The following is a 15,704-nucleotide window of genomic DNA, read 5'->3' as shown; positions in this document are numbered from 1 at the left end:
ATAGAAGCAGTATGCTTGCCCCATGAGCACAATTTTGTTTTCTTTATTTACCTGTATTGAGTGGATGATATATGCATAAGAAAGTACCGTAAAGTCATTTTTTGCCATCATACATAGAGTATTGTGTACCTCCGGCCTGTTTTCATGAGACACAACACTTTTAAATCTAATTGCTGTATGTTAGTTTTTGTGATCAATGGCATTCATGATGTCACCACTGATTTTCTGACTCAGTGTGAAATGTTGTTGGAAGACTGCAGCATGTGCGTGTACATCACAGTATCCCTGGTTGGACTGCACATTGATAATGTGCACTGTCTTATGGTGGTTTGGGGGGGGGGGGGGAGATGAGTGACCAAAAAAAAATTACAACAACAAACAGAAGCTACAATGTATGTCATTTGAGCATGATGTTGTGATAGAAAAGGATGATTAGTTCAGATTCTGGGCAGTGTTCCATCATCATGAAAATTGTCAGTGACCCGTCAACTGTCTTATAAAGAAATCACGAAATGCCCCCTCCCCCCTAGCTTTGCTGTTTCATAGCAGTACACGAGAATACACAAGTCTAGGCTACTTCCAATTTGTCTATAGCAGCCATCAAAGACAGCAGAAAAACAGCGCTCATTATAGACAGGTGGCTGCTATTGACAGGGTCATTAACATTGCTTTTCTCTTGGAAGGATTTTTCTTTTTTTTTTCAAGTCACCATACTGTATAAACAGGTGATCGCTTAGGCAGGTTTGACTGTATTCGTAAAAGTTCATGTGATATACAAAACATACAGGCAACTTCTGCAATAATGAAGTACTATGGACTGGGATATATAATATCTAGAGGATAATCTTTTCCTGCACAAGTGTCAATGTAGAGCCCTACTTGGAACAATGCTATGCGAGCACCTGGGCACGAAACACTCATGACATGTACCTTCTTCTTTGGAACCGACACTGTTCCAAGGATGATGAGCTGGAGACGAAAGGCGCCCTCACACTTGAGGGTGACCAGCTCCCTGACGTTCTTCTCCTCTGTCGGTGTCCAAGAGATGGGGACCACCAGGCTCTCCCTGGCCTCCAGCTCATACTGGGTGTTGGCCAGAGAAAAACCCTGCAGGACATTCAAAGAACATTTATTGATATACAGGTAAGTGAAGAGAGCAGTGAATTTAAATGGGAATCTGGTGGAATCTTACAAGAATCACTCAAAAATATGTGACCCGCTTCAACAAAATGATCCTAAAGTCGGGCGAGGTTGATTATTTGGAAATTGCATGACACAATTCCCTAATCTTTCTGCTTTAAATTGATATAACACATCTTATAAAAATAATCGGCTGCGGAGATATCCATGTTTAAAAGAGAGCATGTCAAGACGTCTGGGAAATCACAGTTTCGAGAAAAGCGCCCTAAAAGTTCTCCTTGCGACGTAATCACGATCACGGGACACGCAGTCAGTATTCACCTCCGGACAATAGAAGGTAGGCCCTAGCAACCCCCGAAATGCTCATTCAAACACAGCGTCGGCGGTCTCCTCACCGACCAATCAGTGACCAGGATGCCAGTAGAAGCGGCTGGGCCGGCTGGGCATAGCGCACCCCGCCAGCACGCACCAGTCGACTGGGCAGTGTGCGAGCTTCACGCTTCGGTTAGCGGCAAGCGGCAAACTGACTAATGAAATCACGCTGGTCGTTGTTAGGGGCGGAGCCTTTGTGTGGCGCTTAATCCAAATGTTCGAACCAGTTTCTGCTTCGTTGAAACGCCAAAAAACATGGGACAGAAAAACGCTATTTCTTGGTCTTTCCTTTCATCATTTTGCTTCAAAATTTCGACAGATGATAGAAGACATGTTAGACTCTAATGATATGTCAAATTCAGAAAATCGTAAGTTTTGACCAATTTTGATGCTCTGACTTCAAACTCGATTTTCACGGCTTCGACCGTGCGCGACTTTAGGACCATTTTGTTGTAGCGGGTCACATAATGGTCAGTAAAAGAACATGGTTTAGAGTAATATGAGGAACTTTGCAGTCCCTGACCAACTTGGACTAATTATGCACATCTAGTGAGACTGTGGTGCATTCATGGAAAATGTCAACTAGAGACAATGACAATCATTACAAATACAGAACAAATCCTGTTAGCTGTCATAGGGTTTGTGTACAGTTCGACCTCGATTATCCGGCCTCCTTTTCTCCGGAAATCTCTATTATCCAGACGCGTTCACACAGTGAAGGACTTCTTTTTTTCATCCAAAAATTGAGAAAAAAACAGTGACTTTCATGGATCTATTTCACTAATTTCATAAGATGTGCGTGATAGGTTTCTCAATATCTAATGAGGTAAAACATGTAGGATTTTCACATACTGTATACTTTATTTTTGTGAAGAAGGGACTACAATTTTGCGTAGGCTAGCATAGATTACACCACCGTTGTGGGGTACGCTACCTGCCTAGCTGCCAGTGCACTGGGACGGCAGCTTGGATGGCAGCTATTTACATTAACATTGTGTCTCCCATATCCGGCCAATTCGCTTATCCGGATGAGCACCGGTCCCGACATGGTCGAATAATCGAGGTTGAACTGTACTTCATCTTTCATGACCACTATGCCATGTACATGAAGCACTCCAAACCTGTCTACAGTTGTATTCAAAATAAAAAGTATTCATGAAGAATCAAATTCAACAGCCAGGCTTGGAAATTACAATGTTACTAACAGAGGACTGCCTCAAGAGAAGTTACGATTACCTATTGATACAATGAAAATGAAGAGTCATTGAAGGCAGGGAATAACATTCTTGGCATCGCATCGCAATTAAATAATCCTTGTATTTTTTTTTATTCCACTGCTAGTGCTACACAAACTCTCTTTTGTGTACTTGGCAGTTTTCTTCAATAGAAGTGTGCAGCTTACCTATCTGAAATATTTTTCCTCTAGAAGCTAAAATTGCCAATGAAATTCAAGTTTGAGGATTATTCCCTGTATGTAAAAACAGTGACTTCCAAACTCGTTTCCAAACAACGCAGTTATTTCAGAAATATAGGAACAGGTCTGCGACAGCCCTGTCCCTTCACTGTAAGTTGCTGAAATTGTGCGTTGAAATTTGAGAGAGTGTCTGCCATCTCACTAACCTTTGAGAAGGGAAACTTTTCAACTGCCACCTCTTGCGGGAAGTCGTGCGGGTTCTCCAGCCGCAGGTTTTTCACTTTGGTCCGGCCGAGACGGACCCCGTCAAACGACAGCATGACCTTTTTGGTGAAGTGTGTTATCTGCAGCGTGGGAATCTCCTCCTCTTCCTCTTCCGCCGGCACCCCTCTTGCGTTTGACCCCTGAGCCACTTTCACGGGAGTTCCGCTTCCACCGGCAAACCACGAGCGGCGCTTCTTTCGCTCAGCAGCTGCCGTGTTGTGTTCCTGCTCGGCCGTGGGAGTGTGTGCCCTGACCCAGGGGTCGGAGAGCACCGGGGTACCACGCGCCAAGTTGGAGTCATCCATTCTGGATGGGGTAGAATCTCCTCTCACGTTTCAATTTCAGGGTTAGAACCCTGTCAGACAGTCCTCACGATTTGTTGATTCTTTTGTTTTCTGGGGAATTGAAATTGGAAAACCAAAGTCAGTGGAATAATTTCTGCACAGTACAGGGTAAGAAGAGTAAATACTTACTGTCCATATGGTGTACGTAATAGACACTATATTTGAACATGACAAGTCAGCCCTTTCAAAACATTTTGTTGCCATCTTTTCTTTCTTTTTTTTCAGAATGACTAGAGGTCTAGCCGTTCCACAAATAATTTTATTGCCATCCAGTGAATCTCCAGTGCCCAGACACTAGGCCCTACATGAGAGAGTGTACTGCATCAATTACTGTCATCAGTGCACACAGTAGATGCAGCTTGTATGCAAATTTTGCTTTTAAAGGGGAAATCCAGTCCAAATATAAGTTAGTCTGATAAAAAAGAGTAAAATCTTATGAGTTCAACGGTAAAAATTCGACTGAAATCGGATGAAAAATAAGTTATGACATTTTGAAGTTTTGCTTTTCTGCAAATCAGTTCTTGTACAATGGATATGAGTGAGCTTGAACCATGTCACAACCTCACAATTTTCCATAAATTGATCATGTACAAAAAAATGATGAAAATTCAATGTTTCTGTCAACTTGAGGTTTGAAACATGATGTTATTCCTGGTTGAATAGCTTCAGAATAGTGATCTATAGCACTGATGGTCAGGATTTGAGCCTCGGCATAATTGCGTTTTCAATGAAATACTGAAAATTTCAAAAATTTTGTGTACAATTGACTATATGGCAAGATGAGAGGGAATGACACATGCTCAGTTTCCATTTGCATCATATCCATATTGACCCTTCAAGGTTCTGCTTCCTGAAAAATTAGAGAAACTTCAAAATGTCATAACTTCTTTATATTTCACCCGATTACGATCAAAATTTTACAGTTGTAGGCCTACTCGTAATATTTTACTCTTTCTTATCAGACTAAGTTATATTTGGACTGGATTTCCCCTTTAAGACTCTAAGAGTCTTCTGTTCCTTCTTCTTTTGATTAATCTTACCCTCAGCCTCCCTTGCTGGAGAATCTTTTTTTAATTCCCAACGTGTGTGACGACGCAAACAAAGTTCTGTAGAACCCATGATGGCGTGCTTTACTGCACAACTCTTGTTTAAGTTTGGTGAGAAGGGGAAGAGGATCTGGTTCTGATAGAACCACTTTGTTTTATGTACTTTGTTTATCTCAGCCATTTAAAAAACAATTTTCATCAAATAAACTTCGCAATCCTTCTACTACTGTAAAAGTGGAAATTTTCGCGGTGTTGAAATTTTCGCGCATTTCGCGCAACCAGAAACTAGCGCGAAAATAAAAACAAGCGAATATTTTTGCTTGCCATACGTTCCTGTGCGTGATGTCTTGATTCCGCGGAATTAAAAACACGCGAAACTCTTCTGACCCGGCCTAGCGCGAAAAATTAGTCGCGCGAAAATATCCACTTTTACAGTATGCTCTTAAAGGCATAATTTCAGATTTGCAGATGAAACAAAAACCCAGCATTAGTGCTTTAAAATATTTCTAAAATGTGAGTTAGGGATAGAAACAACCACTGTCAAAATTTGAATCAGTATAATCGATGTTAAGTGTTGTGAAATACACAAAATGTGAACAATAGTCATAATAAAAATGTTTCTAGACTAAACCGTATACAGTTACGGTTTATTGAGAAAAACCCTGATATCTCCTTATATTTAGGTTTTATTGCAAATATTTCACATGGTAGGATATGTTATGATACAACAGACCTACACATATGCAACAAATGTGATATCTTGAACATTTTTGAAATCACTGCTCCCAAAGGTAAACTGGACCTTTAATATGAAATAACCATAGTGGTGTCTAGAATTCTAATTATCTCACAAAAAAATTACAATCTGAAATCTAACAGGTAAATCCCCCTTGCCACATCTCGGCCAAAAGCATCAGAAATCTTGAACAAGTCCCATCCCTTACTTCGGCTTCTTAGTAGGCCTACATTGTATTGTAGTTCTAACGTTACTCTGACATTAGACAGAAAGATCCCTCTGTCCGGAGGAGTCTTTTAATTTTTATTGATGTTATCACTCTATCCTCCGTAGGAGGGGATCTCTGAAGCCCAGACGCAGTCTCCATGGAACATATCCCCGACGACCAGATACAGACCGATCTTTCGATCAACTCTGACATCATAATGACCATTAACCCACCCACCCTCCCTCCAGGGCACAACCCTGGCACACAATTCAAAACATTGTCTGTAACGTTAGGCCTACTGTGCTGTGTACAGTGTAACACGTTAGGCCTACTGCTGGTCATGCTGGTACACTGCACCGGTGTAGGCACGGTTGGCTAATTGACTTTGAACTACATATAGGCCTACAGTACGCCATAACCCACCACCAAAATTCCGTGCACCATCTTTTGATCTACCTGCCAACATTTCAAGATGAAATATCTTACTCGTGGATTGCAAAAATCTTATTTTATATGCAAACTGAAGTTAAAAATCTTATAATTCTTACTTTCTGTCAAATCTTCAGAAAATACACGCATGAACAGTCGTGATGAAAGGTAGGCCTAACCGTTAGATCATCTAGAGTAGGTATAGCCCCGGAGACCCGCCGTTCTGCGGCGGGGTCCTGGCGGCTACCCCGCAGTTTCGTGCAAGTGAGAATCACGAACAACTCCCTATTGCCACATATACGGCAACTTCACAAATAAACCATAGCTAAATGTCCATCATAAACACAGTGACAATATAAAATGAAATATACACTACCCCATTGCCTTGGTCCTTCTCACCAATTTATCTGGAAACTGCATAATTTTCCACATTTTTTAGGAGTAGGCGGTCTGCCCTAGTGGAGAGCTTTGCTGCTATTTTGAACGTGTTTATCCATCAGTACGCATCTACGCATGCGTAAACAATGACGTCAACGTTACAGACGCAAAAGGATATGAATAATGCATCATCGCACGGTGAATATGCATCATGTAGCGAGTAATACAGCTGTCAATGCACTGCACTGAATGCATTGTGTGCGCATGTGCAAGTGATTGTGAGTTTTAGTGAGCATCGGTGAGCTGAAGATATTTGCCTTATAAGACAGCATTTTCTGCATCATAAGCAATGAAATGCATCAAACAGTCGCTGATAAGAATCATTTAGGTTTAGTCCACCCATGTAAGTATTGCCAGTAGTTTTTGTTGAAAAATTAAGGAAATACAGCGCCGGAACGGCACCCGTTTGGTACAACATTAAAATATCGAGGCCAAAACGGCGCAGCCCCAACACTGTACGTTGTACGTTGGGGCTGCTGGTCGCAGTTAGAGTAGGTAGGCATAGGTACCCTATCTAAATATTTTTTTAAAATCTGATATCTCTGACAGAAAATCTGATTTTGTTATTTTTAACGTAAAAAATCTTACTGAATCTGATAAAATCTTACTAACGTTAGTTGGCAAGTATGTCATGACCACCACCATCACGTAATAAGTCGCCATTATTAAAGTTAACGTTAACGTTAGACAGAAAAATCCGCTTTTCCGGAGGAGTTTTCTAAAATTTTGAACTTGTAACTGTTAACTGGATAACAAGTTAAAAGTTAAGGTCCTCCTTCGGACATCGGAGAGGATTCCGGGTTCCGTTGAGCCAGACGTAGCTTAGCCTCCACCGAACATATCCCCGACGGCAAGATACAGACTTTTTAGTCACAGAAAAACCTAGGTAGGCTTCTATACGATGAAGTACGGTAAATGCCATGGCATGAAATACACATCATATTCATAAATAGAATTAGAAGTAGAACAGCGTGTAGAACGTTACACAAGTTACAGGGCTCGACTCATCCGGGCCTTCCTGTCATAATGCCTTCTACGTTTGAAATATATGGGGTACTAAACGACATCATAACATTGTCCTCAATGCTTATGTGAAGGTGTTTACAAATACAAGCGAAATACCACCAAAATACTCACAGATCTGCCGATATTGGTCAGACATTGCTCCAAACGCAGAATGGCGATCATAACAACGTCGCGATATTCTGCCCCATTGCCCACAACACTGCACGCGATCTACGATCGTACAGTCAAACGTAATACAGAAGCCCGGCCATACAAATTTCGCACGTTGCTTCAATAGACTTCGAACGAACCAATGAAAGACGCGCTGGTACTTGCGCTACCGAGGTATTGACCAATCAGCGAGCAAGTTTATTTAGCCATTTTTAAATGCCCTCGTTTGCGGTTTGATCAAGCATGAGAAATAAACAGCACGTTGCAAAGTCCATTTACTAGTATGCAAGTTACTATCAATGATGAAACGTGTAGGCTTAGAGTTGATCTTGTGCGGGAATCTTGTGCGGGCATTATGACAGCTACTTTTAGTACTCAGTCTTAGCCCTAGATTTTATGAATACCTTCTAGTACACAGCTTGAGCACAGGAAACGCAACGCTCACAGGTTTCTGCGTTGCTATATCATAATTCTGATAAATAATAATAAGACTAGTATTGGTTATTTCTTTTGAAATGGATATGGTCTTTCTTCTACTATCCTATTTGTATTATGGTGTTTATTTTCATTATTTTTTTTTTTTTTCTGATTAACCTGATAGGCCTATTCTGGTTTTCTACGCGCATACCATTTTCCGATCAACCAAACACACCTCCAATAAATTGAGTTTCTGTTCTTTACGTACCTGTGATACAATTTGTATATGTTTCCTCCATATTTTTGTTTCTTCTGTCTTTTTCATAATCTCACCTTGTTTTGTCGACGTTTCTACTTTCTACACTTTTTGTAAACTTTGCTCATATCCTCATGTATTTCTATATTTATATATTGAATCGGAAATAAAGATTGAATTTATCAATAATTCTATTTATTCAATCTCCTTTAAAAAAAAACCGCACAAACACACACACAAAAAAAAACCCAAAACAAAACATGGTAGTCTTTTCAGAGCCAAAATGCCTGCTTTGATAAAGAGCCATGTTAACATGAATAATATACATTACATATCGGAACTTAGAATTTGCACTGTGTAAAAAAAAAGTTATTACGACAAAACCAAAATATACCAAGTCAAACGCAACAACTAAACAGGAAAAGCAAACAAACAAACAAACAAACATGTATTCAACAAGGTCTGTTTTGTTACACTTTCCCCAAACCACCGAGCAATATGTGAGGTAGGAAAAATGAGTAATACAGCTGTACCAGAACTGTTTCTGTTAGAAAAGACTTTATCCTCCTGATACATGCTATTGCTCGATTATCTTTTCTAATTATTACATGTAAAGACCAGTTTAAGCTCTCATCAAGAATTACACCAAGATACTTAATATTTGTAACATTTTCAACGTAATCTTCGTCGTGAGTAAATCTTAGAATCTGATTTGTAATCTTACGTTTGGTTCCAAAACCATGACTTTTGTTATAGTGGCATTGATTTTCATTTGATTAATTCTGAACCATTCACACTTAATTATTCCTTTTGCAGAGTCATTTGAATTCTTATTTTTCCCTTGCAAAACAATGCCGTGTCGTCGGCGTAAAGGGTGATTTTAGTTTGATTTTCAAAAGATAAATTACACATATCAAGGATAAATAAACAGAAAAGTAAGAGCCCCATTGCAGAATGGAGCCTGGGGGACACCCAGAAGTGACCTTCTCAAAAGCACTCTAGGCACCTTGAAAAGAAACGCATTGCTGTCTGTTACAAAGAAAACCATTGTAGTTCGGTTGCTTTTATGCCATAGAAAGGCATTTTTGATAAAAGGATTTCGTGTGATATGATACCAAAGGCCTTTTTTTTTTTAGGTCTAAAAAAAATTGCTCCTGCTATTAGGCCGGAATCAAGATTATTCAATAAGATAATCAGTAATTTCAATCAAACATGTGGCCGTTGAATACTTTAGGCGAAAAGCTGATTGCCTGTGCTATAGCAATTTGTTTTCTTGCAAGTATTCGTACAGTTGTATGTGGACCGCCCTGATCAAGAATATACGTGTAGATATCGGACGAAAGTTGCCTAATTATTCACTTGTACGTGTATCACCACCTTTGGGTACAGGAACAATCTTAGCCTTTTTAGAGTCACTCGGGAATTGCCCATAGTTTCAAGATTTGTTTTAGGTTCCGCGATGTACGGAGCTACGGATTTCAATAGCCTTGGATGTAAGTCATCTAAACCGGCAGCTTCTTTGACGTCTGTTTTTGTAATTCTTGTTTGACGTACAAACTCCATTTCAATTTCTTTGAACTTGAAAGTTGATTTAACTTGTGACAATGTATTCAGAGAATTAAAACACTTTTCGGATGGGTTAGTGAAGCAATTTCTGACATTGAGGAACATGTGATTAAACGATTTTTACACTAATATTTGAAATAATGTTATTGCCTATTTTAATATTCGAGTTGATTTATTTTTTTCTTTGGCATTAAGTCTTTCAGCACTTTCCACGAGCTCATCTGCATATTGCTGTCACATTGTCGTAACCTGGCCAGATATTCCCTCTTAAAGGCCGTGTCACACCTTTCCGGGCAAGACTTGCGTGCGACTTGCGAAGAGCAATTTTTACTACCCGAAGTTCCCCGCAGATGACACGCACATGACAGTACCTAATAGCACGTATCTCACCTATAGTAGCCCGGAGGTGCGCACGCAAATCCTTTGTACCCGCAACCATGACGTTTAGGCCCTGTCACACCTTCCCGGGCAAGCTATGCGAGGGCTTGTTGCGTATGATGGGGATTTTCCAGCATACCGGACAATTTCTGAGGGCGAACAGAGACAGTGTAAGGGCGAGTTTTGCGTATGTCTTACTTGCTGGACGCGTTCTAACTTCAGTTCCACTTGCGGGTATTCTGTGTTACCTGCATGCCAGGTGCGTGGGGCTGACAACTCAGTGAAGGAATTCCTCTGGAGGGGGTCTAGGGCAATTGCCCCCTGGGCATTTACCCCGCACCCTTCCCCTGGCCCTAATCCTAATCCTAATTCTGAACCTAATCCTAACTCTAACCCAAACTCCTAACCCTAACCCTAATCTTTACTCTAACGTTACCACCAACCAGTATTTGGCCGGGGGGTAATTGCCCTCTCGGGGTAATTGCCCGGATACGCTCTGAAGGAATGGCAGAAGCCCCACAGAATGTCATTATCTTGGCTGAATACGGGGACTGCTAAGTACGTGCGTTTCTTCTCTTTTCATTGTATCTTCCACCTTTATCAATTGAATTTGTCTGTATTGTTCAGTTGAATTGTAATAATTGTTTGTAGGGGATCATTTCCAACAATCCTCTTGTGTGTTTTCTATGATCCCTCCATTCAAAATGTATAAATTGTACCAAGGCAATTCTGTTTTGATTTTTGTAAATGTTATGTTTTGATATGGAAATGAATGAATGAATGAATGAATGAATGAATTGTTCATTTTCTGCGAACAAAATCGAGATGTCAATTAAAATGAACCAAAGTCAATGATCAACGAACTTCTTGAATACTAGTGTAGCAGTATTAGGCCCTAAAGATTCATGTACTATTGTAAAATGTAAAATATCCGGATTGACTTATGTAAAAGCAAGTTGGCCTATTTCCATAAACAATATGATAATTTAATTATTTTGTCTTCGATTTATTGGCCCTATTTACGCATGTGGAATAGGGAAATGACTTTTCTCTTTCGTTAGTAGTATTATCAGAATTTATTGTTTATTTATGTGTATGAGTTGTATCATACACTGACACATGAATCTTATACACTGTAAAAACATGGGTGTTAGATTTAACACCACGGGTGTTAAATCTAACACCGATCAAACTTCAATAAAGGACCACACCCACAGGTGTTAAAAATGCACTGTGATGGTGTTGAAAAGTGTTCACCTGACACTTCGTGGTGTTAATTTGACACTGTACCTGGTGTTATTTTGACACTGTACTGGTGTTAATTAAAAAATGACACCACATGGTGTTGATTTGATACTTGTTGGTGTTAATATCAATGGTTTAACACCCGTCCAGCTTCAATAAGGGACCACACCAGCTGGTGTTACTTTGGTGTAAAATTATTTTCACATTTTTTCAAAAATCTCGTATTTTAATGTAAAATTCTTGATCGTCTTGTTTAAATTAAAAATCAACAAGAAGTGCAGTTATTAAGAAACTCTTCAAAAAACAGTTTAAAATTTGGAAATGACACCCGGGGGTGTTAATTTAACACCATAAATGAGCACCGAAAATTTAACACCAGCTCGGTGTTCACAATTTAACACCGGACTTTTTGCAGTGTAGGTTTTACAGTGATAGGCCTTATTGTATAAAAAGACGACATGTCTTATACCTGTCCATGAAATAATTAATCCGACCTTCTTGTGTATAGGCCTACATAATTATAGTATCTACTCGTATTAAATGTGTTTCTCAATCACGTAAACCGTTCTTGGAGAGAAACACGTAATTATACACATCAAGGCACACATCAAAATTGACTGTGTTTAAAAAAATAACATGCAGGATTTATTTTCCCTTGTAAAGTGCATAACGACGAACTGTAAAAAAAAAATACACTCTCTCTCTATATATATACACTCTATAATCCACAGTCATGCAAATTAAAAAGACTGAAGACATGATATATTTGCTTTCAAGATTGAAAATTGTTGAAGAGATGAACAGACACACACAAAACATAGAACACGACACTACCGCAAAACGGAATCTTTGGCTTAAAAACAGCGAATGACCGAATTTGTTTTGACTATGTACAAATATAATTATTATGATTAAAATAAGTAGACCTTTGAAGTGATATTAATCTTCATTACTGACAGAAAAACAAAATCAAAGTTGGCATATCTATATATACAATTTTCAATCATGGATACATTCAGGGAGTATCTATAAACTTACAAGGAAAATAAATAACATCTGCAAAAAAAAAAAAAAAAACAACTAAATGATTCACAGGCTATTGTCATGTTGTTGCCAAGGTAACGACAAACATTTTAGTACGTTGCACCTGTTGAGATTCTTTCCGTCGGAGTTCGACGGGGCGGGCGCTACCCACAAGGATATCCTTGGAGGGCTAAGATACCCTTGACGACCCCCCCCCCCCCCCCCTCGTTTCCCCAACACATAATGGGTATGGGTATACCAGTGGCGGATCCAAAGGGGGCGCACCGGGCGCGCGCCCCTCTTTATTATTCTTGTTAAAACAAAAGAAATAAAAAGAAAAAAAATGAGATGAAACCCAGAATTAGCACCAGAAATATTGTTTTCGCCCCGCCCCGCCCCCCCCCCCTTTACGGAATTCCAGGATCCGCCCCTGCATACTAAAAATGCCACGAGGCTATACATTGTGTGTGTGTGTGTGTGTGTGTGTGTGTGCGTGCTTTGCATGGATTGCAATCATCTCAATGGTAAAGTCAGTATGTAGGCCTACAGAGTTTTGAAGAGGATGTCACGACTTGTATCGATCAAGTATAAACTGTCCATTTGGCAGGTGTTAGGATTACATATCTTTTCCTTTATGCTGATTTTCCTTTTTTACCCCAAGTGAAACCTTAAAAAACCCAAAAATTTATTGAAATAGGGTGTTTCTTGCCCCAAACAAATATAACCATAATCACTTTTACTTAGTTATTGATGTTATTTTGGAATGAGACAAAATATCATAGCATTTGTTTAAGTCATTGAATCATTGAATCAAACATGGTGACAAGCCGAATATCCTTTGTACTATGATTTATTAAATTGATTTTGAAGAAAGGCGATAATGAAGCAAAGGAGACATAGAAATTATCATGAGGAACATCAGGTTCAATGTTCTGTAGTAGAAGATTATAAATGTCAAATGGGAAAGTGTCTTCTTTTCTCGTGGACGTGCAGTATGTCCAGTTGAACAGGACATGCGCTAATAATGATTTTACAAAACGCCATGGAAAGAATTGTATTTATAGTACAATGATATTCTATTGCTAACATAGTCAAGGTTGTCACGAATGGAACACAGTCATGTGTAGCAGCTGCCATATCAACCTTTACTACGTTTCATGATGTTTTTTGCATGTTGATACCATGATGATATAAAATTATAGCAAAGCTCTGAGAGTCGTGGACATACACGTAATACTCAAGACTAAAATGACCTTCTGTTATGAACAGGTTCATTCTCGTTTGTGTGTATATAACCTCATGAAATAGCGATATTAGTAGTTTATCACAATGATCATTATTACTGTATTTACATAATAGGCCTAACGGATTTCATAATAATTGTGTGCATGTGTATAAACCACAGGATACAGGAATAAAATGTTATTGTTGGCATTACGCGTTCCAGCTTCACGTGTGCATGCTGGTCAATGCAAAGTTGCGGGTGTTAGGGGGGTACTTGTAGGGGTTCCAGCAACGAATCCAAGTAAAATGTCTTTTTTTTTTAAATTTCATTTTAATAGTAGTTGAAATGATAAACTCAAAAGCACTGACTAAAACTAAGGGGACAAAAGTAAACTGATTCCCTTTTTATACATTTCCGAAAAGGTGAAATTATATACAACAGTGGTAAAGCGATAAGAACCTAGCTGTCAAAGGACTCTTACAAACAGTCTGATTTTTCCGTAAAATAACGAAGACACATTGTTTTTTTTTTTCCTGTTATGCTACTACGATTTATATAAGGGTAATATTATTCTCCATGCCGTCTGGCTAATATCTAGGACTACAGGACAGAAAGTCATGCTCTACAACAAACCCCCTTTGTTAATGAGGGGGCCAACTATTTTTATTTATTTATTTTTTTAATCTATTCTTCGATTACAGTGACGTCACGAAATGTTGTGGAGTTCATATATTGTCTATAGAGGGCAGCACATGAAACGTTTAAAAGATACGAAACTTTTCGTGAAAGGATTGTTCAGTACAATGAACAATATTTCCTGAATCTTTAACCTTAATTGTCAAGATAGTGTGTCTTCAGCATTTTTGCATGCATTGGCTGAATGGACATTACCCTTTTGTGGAAACTTCACATTTTGACTGACTGTTTGACTCGTCCACTGACTGACTGTATTATGATCACCATAATTGTTCACTCATGCTGCGAATTTACGAGGTTGGCACGTACTGGGTCAATTCGCAGTGAAAACTCATAGCGAAAGTTTCCCACAGTAACCTTGCTGTACATTATGACTGTGTACGTCTTGCGTACGGAAGCTGTTATTTTCGCGAGGGTTTAATTTTCGCGAATTTCGCGAATCACAGTTGGAAAATGTCTACATGCACTTTGGTAATAGAACACTAACGTGACTGTCGGCGTCGATTCGCGAAAACAACATCTAGCAAAAATGTCTACGACCTCGTCATTCGCGAAAATATCTGTACGCGAAAATAACAGCGTACAGTATTAATATGATGCTTACAAGTACCTATGCCATGCTTGCAGTTTTCAGGCCTCCCGTTTCCAGTATGCAGTCATGGAACAATTTACTTTCTTCCGTGTTAAAAATGAACTTGATTAAGAAATCAGAACTGCATGAAACAGACAAATGATGTTTCCATGGTACAATATAGGACAAAAATACGGGAAAAGAAACGTTGTCATTTTTAAGTGTAATAACCTGTTTTCGTGAACCAAACTATTGGTCTACTGACATACAACTCCTGCCTTTTGCTAAATACATTATGTAACTAACTCTGTAGTCAATAGATTAGCTATAACGGCCATCCCTCAAAACTGAAAAAAAAATGAAAAAGTGTAACAACTGATGAATTTTGACAGCTTTAGAAAGATTGATCCACAGATTTAAATGACATGTTACACATACTAAGTATACATGTATATTAATTTTCTTACGGTAATGGCAGACGCTTGAAGGTATGACGTCATACAACATCTAATTTGCATATTTTTATCACAATTTCGTGCAAAGCATGTGGGTTGTATTTACATTGCAGAACTTCCCCTTTTCTGTTCGTTTGTAATGAGACTAACTTCAATATATATATGTATTCATATGTATATACACGATAATAACAATAAATATCATTTATAAAGTGCTTATGTTTCTAAGCGCTGAGCGCCTCGAAGAAAAAAATTAGAAAAGAGATTCAGTCATGAAGTAGATACAAATTGTAGTACGATGAAAC

The 15,704-nt window shown here is 39.0% G+C and overlaps 1 protein-coding gene across 1 annotated transcript in view; it reads right to left on the bottom strand.

The window, feature by feature from the left end:
• The window catches only part of LOC140236145 (abnormal spindle-like microcephaly-associated protein homolog), a 32,164-nt gene extending 28,616 nt beyond the window's left edge, over window positions 1-3,548 (bottom strand). The window contains exons 1-2 of the mRNA XM_072316116.1: window positions 3,133-3,548; window positions 931-1,107 (exon numbers count right to left, since the gene is read on the bottom strand). Coding sequence (XP_072172217.1) covers window positions 931-1,107; window positions 3,133-3,495 — 540 coding nt within the window. The 5' untranslated portion in view covers window positions 3,496-3,548. The remainder of the gene's footprint in view (window positions 1-930; window positions 1,108-3,132) is intronic.
• Window positions 3,549-15,704: the final 12,156 nt, after the last annotated feature.

This window comes from Diadema setosum, chromosome 12, assembly GCF_964275005.1.
Source record: "Diadema setosum chromosome 12, eeDiaSeto1, whole genome shotgun sequence".
NCBI lineage: Eukaryota > Metazoa > Echinodermata > Echinoidea > Diadematoida > Diadematidae > Diadema > Diadema setosum.
The sequence above is the reverse complement of the archived record's forward strand: the minus strand, read 5'-3'. Positions and strand labels throughout refer to the sequence as shown.